At 49.9% G+C, this 12,506-nt stretch overlaps 1 protein-coding gene across 1 annotated transcript in view; it reads right to left on the bottom strand.

Moving 5' to 3' along the window:
• Positions 1–5,757: 5,757 nt before the first annotated feature.
• LOC140720272 (NACHT, LRR and PYD domains-containing protein 12-like) overlaps positions 5,758–12,506 on the bottom strand; it is a 51,087-nt gene continuing 44,338 nt past the window's right edge. Inside the window, exons 3-9 of the mRNA XM_073035140.1 lie at positions 12,260–12,325; positions 8,676–10,431; positions 7,515–7,601; positions 7,194–7,359; positions 6,862–6,995; positions 6,528–6,702; positions 5,758–5,847 (exon numbers count right to left, since the gene is read on the bottom strand). Of these exons, the coding sequence (XP_072891241.1) occupies positions 5,758–5,847; positions 6,528–6,702; positions 6,862–6,995; positions 7,194–7,359; positions 7,515–7,601; positions 8,676–10,431; positions 12,260–12,325 (2,474 nt within the window). The remainder of the gene's footprint in view (positions 5,848–6,527; positions 6,703–6,861; positions 6,996–7,193; positions 7,360–7,514; positions 7,602–8,675; positions 10,432–12,259; positions 12,326–12,506) is intronic.

The raw sequence follows: 12,506 nt of genomic DNA, 5'->3' as shown, positions 1-12,506 counted from the left end.
CTGCTGACACGGCAGAGTGATGCCAGGTGCCTGCTGACACGGCAGAGTGATGCCAGGTCCCTGCTGAGACAGCAGAGTGATGCCAGGTGCCTGCTGAGACAGCAGAGTGGTGCCTGGTGCCTGCTGACACGGCAGAGTGATGCCAGGTGCCTGCTGACACGGCAGAGTGATGCCAGGTCCCTGCCGAGACGGCAGAGTGATGCCAGGTGCCTGCTGACACGGCAGAGTGATGCCAGGAGCCTGCTGAGACGGCAGAGTGATGCCAGGAGCCTGCTGAGATGGCAGAGTGATGCCAGGAGCCTGCTGAGACGGCAGAGTGATGCCAGGAGCCTGCTGACACGGCAGAGTGATGCCAGGAGCCTGCTGACACGGCAGAGTGATGCCAGGAGCCTGCTGACACGGCAGAGTGATGCCAGGAGCCTGCTGACACGGCAGAGTGATGCCAGGAGCCTGCTGACACGGCAGAGTGATGCCTGGTACCTGCTGACACGGCAGAGTGATGCCAGGTGCCTGCTGAGAAAGCAGAGTGATGCCAGGAGCCTGCTGAGAAAGCAGAGTGATGCCAGGTCCCTGCCGAGACGGCAGAGTGATGCCAGGTGCCTGCTGACACGGCAGAGTGATGCCAGGTGCCTGCTGAGACGGCAGAGTGATGCCAGGTGCCTGCTGAGAAAGCAGAGTGATGCCAGGTGCCTGCTGACACAGCAGAGTGATGCCAGGTGCCTGCTGACACGGCAGAGTGATGCCAGGTGCCTGCTGACACAGGAGGGAGTGGCCAGTTTGATGGACATGGTCAGTTGATGGATGGCTGGTACCCCGACTGGGGAGATAAAAGACGAGTCTGCTGAACGAGTGTTGTGCTCCCACAGGGAGGTGGGGGCTTGGAGGATCGATTCGAGGTTCTCACGGGGAGAGAACCGTTGGGAAACGGGGATGTTGACCGCTGGGGTGTTTAACTTTGGGGCCTCGCCTGTGCCGGCGAGTTGGAAGCGAAGATGGTGGAGAAGATGTTGATGCTGAAAGATGTTTTTTCCACAGATGAGTTTGACGTGGGCTGTTTCAGGAGCACTCGCCACACAATCCGGGTGACTGAAGACACCTCGTTTCGAGAAATGTCGCGGCGACTGGCCCCTGCAGAAGTGGACGATGTGCGGCAGCATTTGAGTAAGCTGAAGGAAGCTGGGATAATTTCGGAGTCCTGCAGCCCTTATGCTTCTACGATAGTCGTGGCCAGGAAGAAAAATGGGAAGATTCATATGTGTGTGGACTATAGAACCCTGAATAGGCGCACCGTCCCTGATCAGTATACGGTCCGCAGGGTCGAAGACGCGCCAGCCTGTCTGAGTGGGGCGAAGTGGTTCAGTGTGTTTGATTTGAGGAGTAGATATTACCAGATCCCGATGAGTGGGGCGAATAAGGAGAAGACGGCATTTATATGCCCTCTGGGGTTTTACCAGTTCGAAAGGATGCCCCATGGCATATCGGGGGCTCCAGAGGGTTATCAAGAAGACCATTGGTAATATGAACTTGACTGAAGTGCTGGTATATTTGGACGACCTGAGTGTTTGGACCCACCTTGGAAGAACACGAAGCGAGGCTAATGAAGGTGCTCAACCGGCTGGAGGATGAAGGGTTAAAACTTTCCCTGGACAAGTGCCAGTTTTGCCAGACGTCTGTTAGCTGTGCTGGACATATAATCTCGCGGAACGGAGTAGCTACAGACCCGTCTCAGATCGAAGCGGTGGCCACCTGGCCGAGGCCCCAGACTGTGAGCGCTCTGCGCTCGTTCTTGGGGTTCTGTGGATACTACCGGAGATTCGTGAAGGGCTACGCCAAGGTGAGCCGTCCCTTGAACCAGCTTCTGCGTGGCGACCCTCCTCTGGGACAGAAAGGGAAAAGGTGAATAGGAAGGGAGACTGGAGAATATTTGGACCCGGTCGAGCCCTTCAGACAGAGATGGGATGACCAATGTGAAGCGGCTTTTCAGTCCCTGAAGGAGATGCTGACTCGGGCGCCATGTCTGGTTTCTGCGGACCCCCGATTGTCCTATGTGGTACACATCGATGCCAGTCAGTGGGGTTAGCGGCCGTCTTGTATCAGGATCAGGGCGTCGGGCTGAGGCCGGTAGCGTTTGCCAGCCGGAGTTTGTCACCTTCCGAGGGGAACTGTCCCACCCACAATTTGGAGTTTCGGGCGTTGAAACGGGCGGTGGTGGATAAGCTGAGTGACTATCTCTACGGGGCCAAGTTTGAGGTGCGGACGGACAGCAACCCGCTTACCTACAGCCTGACCTCGGCGAAACTGGACGCCACTGGTCATCGTTGGTTGGCTGCCCTGTCTGCAGATGGTTTTAGCCTGAAGTACCGGCCGGGGAGCCGGAATGTCGATGCGAACGCTCTGTCACGACGGAGACATGAGGACCTGGAGGGGGAGCGTTTCTGCATCTGGGGTGAAGGCCAGGCGTCAGTTTGCTATTACCACGCAGGCCGAGGAAAATGAGAGGCCAGATCGTGCCGCGGACCCACTGGGGGCTTCCGATGACGCCCTACCCCTAGTTTACTGTGACGTGGCAGCTCTGAAGACCCCGAGCTGCCAGAGTTGTGACCTGGGGTAATTGCAGCTGCACAGAGAGATGACCCTGGAATTGGCACTGTTTGGTACGCAGTGGAGAAAGGGGACGTGGCCCGGGTGAAGACACAACACGACCCAGTGTCTCTGTTACCGAGAGAATTGCCTCGGTTGAGGTTGAAGAACGAAATGTTATACCGGGTAACGTCACCCCCGGACCGACCTCGGCGTTGGCTGCTGACCCTGCCTGAGAAGTGTCGGAGGGTTGTGATGAGGTCACTGCACGATGACTCTGGACACTTGGGGGTGGAGAAGACCCATGGGTTACTCAAGGGCCGGTTTTATTGGCCCCGAATGAGGTCAGAGGTCGACGAGGACTGTAAGTCCTGCCTACGTTGCATACGCCGGAAGACGCTGCCTGTGCAGGCTGTTCCTTTGTCGCACTTGCAGAGTGCGGGGCCTTTGGATCTGGTGTGTATGGATTTCCTGGCCATAGAACCCGATACCAGCAGCACGGCGAATGTCTCAGTCATCACGGACCATTACACCAGGTCTGCTCAAGCTCTCCCCACTAATGGTCAGTGGCAAAAGTGCTGTGGGAGATGGTAGTTGGTGCATTATGACCTTCCCTGGAGGATACATAGTCACCAGGGATGGAACTTTGAGAGAAAGCCCATCTATGAGTTACTGGATATGCTGGGGATTGAGAAATGGAGGACCACGTCCTATCCCTCCTCCGCTGGGCAACCTCCAGCCAGAGAGGTTCAATCGGATCCTGCTAGACATGCTCGGGACTCTGGAGATCAGCAAAAAATGTCGATAGAGTTAACATATTGGACATCTGGTTCACTGTTACAACTGTTCACGCAATGTCGCTACTGGGTACTCACCCTGTCATCTGATGTTCAGGCGCGAGGCAAGGTTGCCCATTGACCCCTGTTTCGGGAGTATCGCCGAAGCCTTACTGGAAGTATGTGTCTGATTTGAAGAAGGAGCTGCAAAGGGCTTATGAGTTGTCTGGGGAGGCGGCCACCAAGCAGAATCGGGGAAATAAAAAGTGGTATGACCAGAAAGTGAATTCTCCCAACTCCTGCCGGGAGACCAAGTCCTCTTCAGGAATTTGGGATTACCTGGGAAGCACAAACTGGCTGGTCACTGGTCGGGAACGCCATATGTGGTGGAGAGTCAATTGCCCAGCTTACCGGTTTTCCGAGTGCGGCCCGAGGATGGGAGTGGTCCGTCAAGATTCTCCATCGGAATACCTGTTGCCTCTGGGGCGAGATGTACAGGCAGAGCGGGAGCCCGAGGTGCCGGCTGCACCTAGTACCAGGAATTTGGGTCCACGCAGGGTGGAGGAAGAGACCACACCAGGAGAGACGGACCTAGGCCCAGACCCTGGGATGGATACTGACTCGGAGGATGATAACTCGGACGATCGGTACAGGCTGCCGTTCGCTGATGCCCCCATGATGGAGGGGGAGGCTCCTGGCCCTTCCCCCACTGGGGTAGACCGGGTTAGGGGGAGCTAGTGATGGGCCGTCGGGAGTACCACAGGGCGTTGGAGAGGAGGAGGTGGAGCCTGAGTAAGAGATAGGTGCAGAGGGGCTCGGGTGATCGCTCACGGGAGGGTTCGCCTCAGAGTTCCTGTGAGTCTCCCGTATTGTCCGAGGTGGAGGATTTAAAAGAGGGGGTGTGCAGGTCTCAGAGAAGTAGCCACACCCCAGATAGGTTGGCTTATGTAGCACCCGGGGAACAGGGTTTAAACTCCACTGTTTTGGGGAGTTATGTCACTGCTTCCTGCACTTGGGTTGGACTCGGTGTTCTGCAGGAAGGGTTGGCAGATTATCTGAGCGTCATGAGGGCATGACTGAATCTGGTGTGGGGGGGGAGATTGTAGGGCTCTCAGTACTAGTAACTGTGGTGTTAACTGTTGAGGTTAAATAAATGACTTCTCTGTAATGTTACTTAATGCAGTAATGGGTTTCTGTGTCTGGAATGTTTGGGTCCTAACTGCAGATAAGTGGGGAACTAACCAATGGACAATCGTTATGCTGTCTTGTATGAGCTGAGCGGGAGTTTGCGGTCTTTTTTCGGAAGGCGAGCGAGGAGGGCGGACATGTGAGGAGCGGACAGCGGTTCCAGGGCGGCGGATACTGGACGTCGGCGGTTCGGACCGTGGCTGAAGGCTCGGAAGGTCGTTTTGGATGGAACCGGAGGCTTGAGCTGCAACGTATTAAAATATTATGTGCACAGACTGATAAACATACTGATTTGACGCCTTTAGGTTGTCTGTTTCTACTAACCCATCACTAAGAAATAAATATAAAGTTACAATTATTTGCTCACCTTTGGTGTATTGTCTAATATCCGTGTTGCGAGCGTGTACTGGGGGTGGGGGCATTACACCGTATTTACGCCGAAGTATTGCACTATTGGCGAGGCAACAGCGGTTCACCCTAGGCGAACGGGGGTCAATTGGGGGCACGGATGCTACAGGTGCATTGGCCTTCATCAATCAGGGGATTGAGTTTAGGAGCCGATATAGAACAATACAGTTCAGCTATATTGGAGCCTGGTCAGATCCCACTTGGAGTACTGTGCTCGGTTCTGGTCGCCTCACTACAGGAAGGATGTGGAAGCCATAGAAAGGGTGCAGAGGAGATTTACAAGGATGTTGTTTGGATTGGGAAGCATGCCGTATGAGAATAGGTTGAGTGAACTCGGCCTATTCTCGTTGGAGTGGCGGAGGATGAGAGTTGACCTGATGGAGGTTTATAAGATGATGAGAGGCATTAATCGTGTGGATAGCGAGAGGCTTTTCCCCAGGGCTGAAATGGCTAACACGAGAGTGCACAGTTTTAATGTGCTTGGAAGTAGAAACAGAGGGGATGTCACGGGCTGGGTTATTACGCGGAAGGTGCTGAGTGTGTGGAATGGGCTGCCGGCAACGGTGGTGGAAGCGGATACAATAGGGTCTTTTTAGAGACTCCGGGATAGATAAATAGAGCTTAGATAAATAGAGGACTATGGGTAACCCTAGGTAATTTCTGTAGTAAGGACGTGTTTGGTACGGCTTTGTGCGCCGAAGGGCCTCCAATTTGCTGTTGGTTTTCTATGTTTCTAAGATCTGGCAAACTGCTAATGTCTTCCAAAGTGAAGACTGATACGAAAGATTCTTATGTTCTTATATTCTCACGTCACTGCAGCACAGCCTTTGACGTCACAGAATGTATGCCGGATCGGATTTCCGTGGGAAACGGTGCGTGGGAACCCAGAGCGCGGCTGTTAAAGGGGTGTTAAGCGGTTAAAGGGGAGGGCGAGAATTCGGAAAATATGACCCCCTCCTGTGGTTGGGGCTTTCCACACGAACACTGTCAATCTGGGTCTGAATTCATGCAGAGACTCCAGTTCCCTTACTCCGGTCCGACATAACTGATTTCTCTCCAGCCTAAAGCAGATGGAGGAATAAAGATGAAATAAGCAGATTACACAATAGTGTCAGTAACTGGGGATGGAGGTTAATGTTTCCACAACACTTTAGACAAATACCACCAGAAAACCCGCTGATTAGCTGGTATTTTATCACATTGAACAATGACACAAGCACTTCCTGGATCCACAGCAGCATAGGGAGGGTCAATATGAGGCGGTGAAGAGCGGGGACATATCGTTCTGTGAGCGAGTTTGATTTCACGTACAGCTCCGTCTGTAATCGGTTTTTAATGAAAACTGAGACGAGATTCTCGGCAACAGAATCTGTGAGAGCGATACGGAATAGCCTGGAGATGTGAGAGGAGAATGAAGGACACAGAGAGACGGGGACGTAAACAATAACAAAATAAAACAATAATACACAAATAAACAAAATTACCAGTGTTTATCAGTTAAACAATTACTGATTACATTAATATAAAGTGTCAGGCACCCAGTAACAGTAAACACAATCTCCAACTGTTTGATACTTTCTCCCGTTTTTGTATTTTACACTCCGGGTTCCTCAGAACTGCGCACGCAGGTTTCAACCCTGAATCTCCCAATTTATTCGCACTCAGATCCAGCTCCGTCACTGATCGCATGGCTCTGAGAGCGGAGGCGAGATCCTCGACAGCAGATGCTGTGAGACCGACCTTCCAAAGCCTGGAGGTGAGAGAGAGAGAGTGAGGGTAAATGACACAGAGAGACAGGAGACGGTACAAATCCCCAGTGCTTATCTGTAACACAATTACTGATCACAGTAATGTACAGTGTCAGACACCCAGTGACTGTAAACACAATCTCGCACAATCTGGTACTTACCACAGTTTCTGTATTTTACACTCCGGGTTCCTCAGAGCCGCAGACACCTGTTCCACTTCTGAATCTCTCAGTTTATAATAACCCAGGTTCATCACCGTCAGTGATCGGTTTGTACTGAGAGCAGAGACGAAAACCTTGGCACCAGAATGTGTCAGACGGATATCCCTCAGCCCGGGGATGAGAGGGAGTGAGGCTGAAGGACAGAGAGAGACAGGAGACGATGCAAATCCCCAGTGTTTATCAGTAACACAATTACTATTCAAATTAATATTGAGTGTCAGACACCCAGTGACTTTAGGCACAATCTCCTGCAATCACGTACTTCAATAGACTTTCTGCATTTTACACTCCGGGTTCCTCAGAGACGCAAACACCAGTTTCACTCCTGAATCTCCCAGATTATTACCATACAAGTTCAGCTCCATCAACGATCGGTTTGTACTGAGAGCGGAGAAGAGATCCTCGGCACCAGAATCTGTGAGACCGACACGGTTCAGCCTGGAGATGAGAGAGAGTGAGGATGAAGATCACAGAGAGACAGGAGACGGTACAAATCCCCAGTGTTTATCAGTAACATGATTACTGATCATATTAAGGTTCAATGTTAGACACCCAGTGACTGTAAACACAATCTCCTACAGTCTGGTACTTACCACAGTTTCTGTATTTTACACTCCGAGTTCCTTAGTGCCGTGGACACCAGTTTCACTCCTGAATCCCTCAGTTTATTTGCCCCAAGTCTAAACACAAACAGACAAGTTTATGAACAAAGTGTTCAAACTGTGGGTCAGAGGCAATTTCTCTCATTCGATATTTCAGGAAACATTAAACCCCACTATAAAGCGCGGATAGGAGTTCCTATCACTGTCGATGTCCCTGACCGTCTAGCTCCAGGATATTCAATGAATGTCTGCCTGTGTGACCCTGAAAACTCCACATATTCTGTCTCAATCCCGATGGTTAGAAGAGTGTTTCTGATCTGAGAGCATCGGAAGGGGCAGAGTTGAATGATGGAAGAAAGTCCAACAGATCGGAAGATTTGTGAATGGTGAAATGCCAATGGGAGACGGTGGGACAGACCCCACATGAAGAAAAGGGTTAGGAAGGCAAAACCTGTGAGAGGAAGGGGAAAGGGGCAGAGTGATCCCCCAGAAGGAAACGGAAGAGATCTCACAGGAGCAAAGAGAATAGGGAAGAGAGATCCCACAGGAGGAAGGAGGATGGGAATGAGAGGTCCCACAGGATGATACCGATGGGAAAAGATAATCCCACAAAATAAGTGGATGCAGAAATAGATTGTACGGAAGAGGTTGTTCTGAATTAAGATCCACAATCGGGAGAGGAGATGCACCCACGCGGTCTGGGTATTTAGTAATGAGCAGGTCGACTGATGGTGATAGTCAGACGCAGGGAAGGTCAGGGGAGGACAATCTCATAACGCTATTTCTTTTCTTCTCACTGGGACAGTCTGCTGACAGTCTCTTGTCCCTCACCAGAAAGAGACTGTGAAGCTCTGACAAACCTGCTGCAGTCAGTGTCGGTCTGCGAGTCAGTAACACTGAGAAGGAATATTTTTAATGGACGTGTCACATGAAGCGAGAAACAGGGCCATTCTTGTAATTTTCTATTGGTAAAGCAATGGCCGTAGTTCACTGATCTGGAACCGCAGAACCCACCCGTCCTTCGGGAATGATCCTGGTAATTTGTCACAATTTTTCCACAATCTGATTTACTACAGATTTACCCAAATTCCTTTACATTGAAACAACACACTGGACCAATTTCACAGTTCAGAATGAGAAATAAATCGTTACCTTAAATCCTGGCACTTGTGCAGCCAGGGTCCCAACCGCTGGATTCCGTCACACTGAATGTGGCAGTTCTCCAGGTCGAGATGTTTTATTGTATCACAGAGTCCGATGACATGAGACAGGACCGCGCAGTCAATCGGGGTCAGTGTTATTCCACTGAATGAAAGTGTTTCCACAGATCCAAGTGCGGCCTGAGCCAGTCCACGATTCTGTGACTCAAACACGTAATGCAATGTGTTCAGGAGGCTCCTTTTACCAGCTTCACTCCTCGCGTTTTCAATCTGGCGTTTAACCTCCTCCTTCACCCAGTCAATCACCCGGCAGGTTGTTTGATGAGGAAATCGACCCAGAATCTCCTCTAGGCCCCGAGCTGTCATTGGGGAGGAGAGACCAGCAACAAAACGGAGAAATACCTCAAATCGCCCATCTGTCGCCTTGTGGGCCGTAGCGAGGAATTTCAGGATATCTCCGGGATGTAGATTCAGGAATTGTGCGAGTGCAGCTACAAACTCTTGAATGGTGAGGTGTGGGAATGTGTACACCACACACCGGGCAGAATCCTCTCTCTCCAAAAGCTCCATCAGGAACCCGGACAGGAACTGGGAAGGCTGTAGACTGTAGTTGACCAAATCTGTACTTGTAAATACAACCTTCTTCTCGGACACTCCTCTGAAGGCCATCTGACCAACCCTGAGTAACACTTCACGGGGGTTCTCAATCTCACGGCCGTGGTTTTTCAAGATGTTGTAGATATAGTAGGAATATAATTGGGTGATGGTCTTCGGAACTCGCCGCGGGTCACTTTCTCTTTCTGTGAAGAAGGGGCCCAGTGCCAAAGCAAGGATCCAGCAGTAGGAGGGGTTGTAGCTCATTGTGTACAGGATCTCGTTCTCTTGCACGTGTTTGAAAACAGCTTCTGCCACCGTCTGATCTTCAAAATGCCTGATGAAATATTCCTTTCGTTCTTCACCAACAAATCCCAGGATTTCAGCCCAGACACTGATCTCAGCCTTTTCCAGTAAATGTAACACAGTGGGGCGGGTGGTCACCAGCACTGAACACCCTGGGAGCAGCTTGCCCTGGATTAAACTGTACACAATGTCCGGTACTTCACACCACCACTCGGGATCTGGGCACTGGCGCTTGGGTTCTGTGTGTCTCCGACTGTCAGAAAAATCGATTCTGTATTTGAATTCATCCAAACCATCGAATATAAACAGCAATCTCTCTGGGTTCTTCCAGACCTCTCTCAGGATATTCCCAAAGTAGGGATACTGATGCAGAATCAGTTCTGTCAGGTTTATTCTGTAGTTAATGGCGTTTAAATCTCGGAATTTGAAACTGAAGACAAATTGGAATTGTTGGTATATTTTCCCCATGGCCCAGTCATAAACAATCTTTTGTACCATTGTTGTTTTCCCGATTCCCGGGACTCCGGCCACTGCTGCCGAAATCCCATATTTGTTTCCAATGATAGATCTTTTCAGTTTTCGAACAAAACTCCTCTTGAATAAATGATCAGTCCGGATTTTTTCCAGCTTACCCCGGAGATGTTTCTCTGTCCACTCCTCGTGGTCTCTGCCTCTTGTCAGCAGCTCATGTTCCACCAGTGTACGATCTCGAACAGTAGAAATGACCGTGAGCTCAGCGTATCGATCAACCAGCTGGAAAACCTTCACCTTCTCCCTCATCAGGATCGTGTTCACTCTCAATGTTTCAGTTTGTGCCCGCAGAGTCTCCTTGTGTTTCTGTTGAACATCTTAGTGGAAAAATAGGTTGTCAATGCCTGATGTGAAGAACATAGAAGACTCAACATATTTTCCGAATAAAAAAATACCTTGATAACGACATTGTTTGGGTGGAATTGGTAGATCAGAGATAAGAGTGTTTGAAATTGGACGATGGTGCAGAGACATTTCTGATCTGATTCAGATTCGTTGTTAAAGGATCCACACGCCCCTCTTGGTAGTTTGCAGATTCCCCGGTGTTTCATCGAGCACCAAGATTCTGGAGAGGAGCGTGTTGTGTGGAGCGGGTGGCTTCACTGCTCAGCTTCTGCTGAACTGTGCAACACAGCAAAGGGTACAAACAACACAGGGAAAAATGGGGGATGTCTGGTAAACACAATACAGAGAGCTGGGAAGGAAACTGAGAAGCAGGACCTCAACGGTGACAATCTCGGGATTTGCTGACTGTGCCACGCGGCAGTGGTGATAGGAATAGAATGAGGAGGCAGATAAACGCGTGGCTGAGGAATTGGAGCAGGGAGCAGGGATTTAGATTTCTGACTAATTTGGAACCTGTTTTGCGGCAGGTGTGACCTGTACAAAAGTAACTGGTTGCACATGAATCCGAGGGGTCCGGTAGTCTTGCAGGTAGAATTACTACAGCTGTTGGGAGTGTTTTAAACTAATATGGTAGGGTATGTGAACCAGTATGATAGAGGTGAGGATGAGCTATCAGGTGTGCAAGTAGATGAATGTAAGGAAGAACAAGCCAATGATTGCGTTCAATTGCAGACAGAGCGAAGTGTTAAATTGTGCCACAGAGGCAAAATTCAAAACGGCTGAAAATGCTGTATTTAAATGGACGAACTCCTGGCGCATTTAGAGATTGGTTGGTATGGCATTATTGGCATCACTGAGTTGTAGCTGAAAGACAGTTGTAATTGGAAGCTTAACGTCAAAAGATGCACTTTGTATCGAAAGTACAGGCAGAAAGTCATAGGCGCTGTTTCTGGCAGCTTTGTGCCTTACTCACTGGAATTAATAAGAATCTCATTGAATCCTACCGAATTTTAAAAGGCCAAGTAAGAGTGAGTGTGGTGAGGGTGAGGGTGAGGGTGTGGTGAGAGTGTGGTGAGGGTGAGGTTGAGGGTGTGGTGAGGGTGTCTTCTATGGAGGGTGTATCCACATCAAGAGGGCACAACATCAAAATTCAGGTGCGATCCTTTAGAACAGAGGTAAGGAGGACTTCTTTGTTTCTAGCCAGACAGTAGTGAATATGTAGAATGCTCTGCCACAAACTGCGGTAGAGGCCAAGTCGGAAGCTAATCGTTTTCAGGGCACAAAAGGATATGGCGACAAGGCAGGTGTATGGGGTTTAGTGAGATATGGGTTCAGTAATGATGGAATGGCGGAACAGGCACAGGAGATTGAATAGCCTAATTCTCCTCCTTTGTCGTATGATCTAATGGCCTTATGGAGGGATAACAGAAAAATTCCGCTCCACTTCGGATCGGAGGTGTGAGATTTCACATGCTGGTGTTGGATGTTCCATATGGAGAGGTTTGCCTCAAGTTTTGTCAAATCTCAGGATATCCGACGTCAGGTAAAGAGGAACGCCAACTCATCATCTCTGGCTGATAGGAATGCGTGTATATAAATCACATAGAGTCATCTGGATGCACAGCCGAGACCCCGAAGTTGCCAGGTATTCTGAAGAATACAAATAGTTTGCTGTCCTCCAGCCACAGAAACAAAAACCCTCCTCCCAGGTTCTGACAGTCTCTAAACAGGCCTCTGAAGACAAGTATTCAGACTCTCAGAGTGAAATAAAGACTTTGAGATTTCTGTTTCATCACTTACCTTTCAGATGTGCTGGCACTTCAGATAAAATTCGTTCATTGTCCATGTAGGCGAACTGGCCGTCACCTGTTCAAACAGATTAACCTGCATGAAACCTGTTCTGTGTAATGCTGTAAATTCATCAGCATTTACATCTGTAACACAGTGTATTGTTCACCCTACCACGTTCCCGTATTTCATTCAATATTCTGCTCAGCTTCGGTAAATGGTGATGCAGTTTCACAAAGGATTCCCACATCACCCTCCG

The sequence above is a fragment of the Hemitrygon akajei genome, unplaced genomic scaffold, assembly GCF_048418815.1.
Source record: "Hemitrygon akajei unplaced genomic scaffold, sHemAka1.3 Scf000039, whole genome shotgun sequence".
Classification (NCBI taxonomy): Eukaryota; Metazoa; Chordata; class Chondrichthyes; order Myliobatiformes; family Dasyatidae; genus Hemitrygon; species Hemitrygon akajei.
Note: the sequence above shows the minus strand (reverse complement) of the source record. Positions and strands in the feature narration are given on the sequence as shown.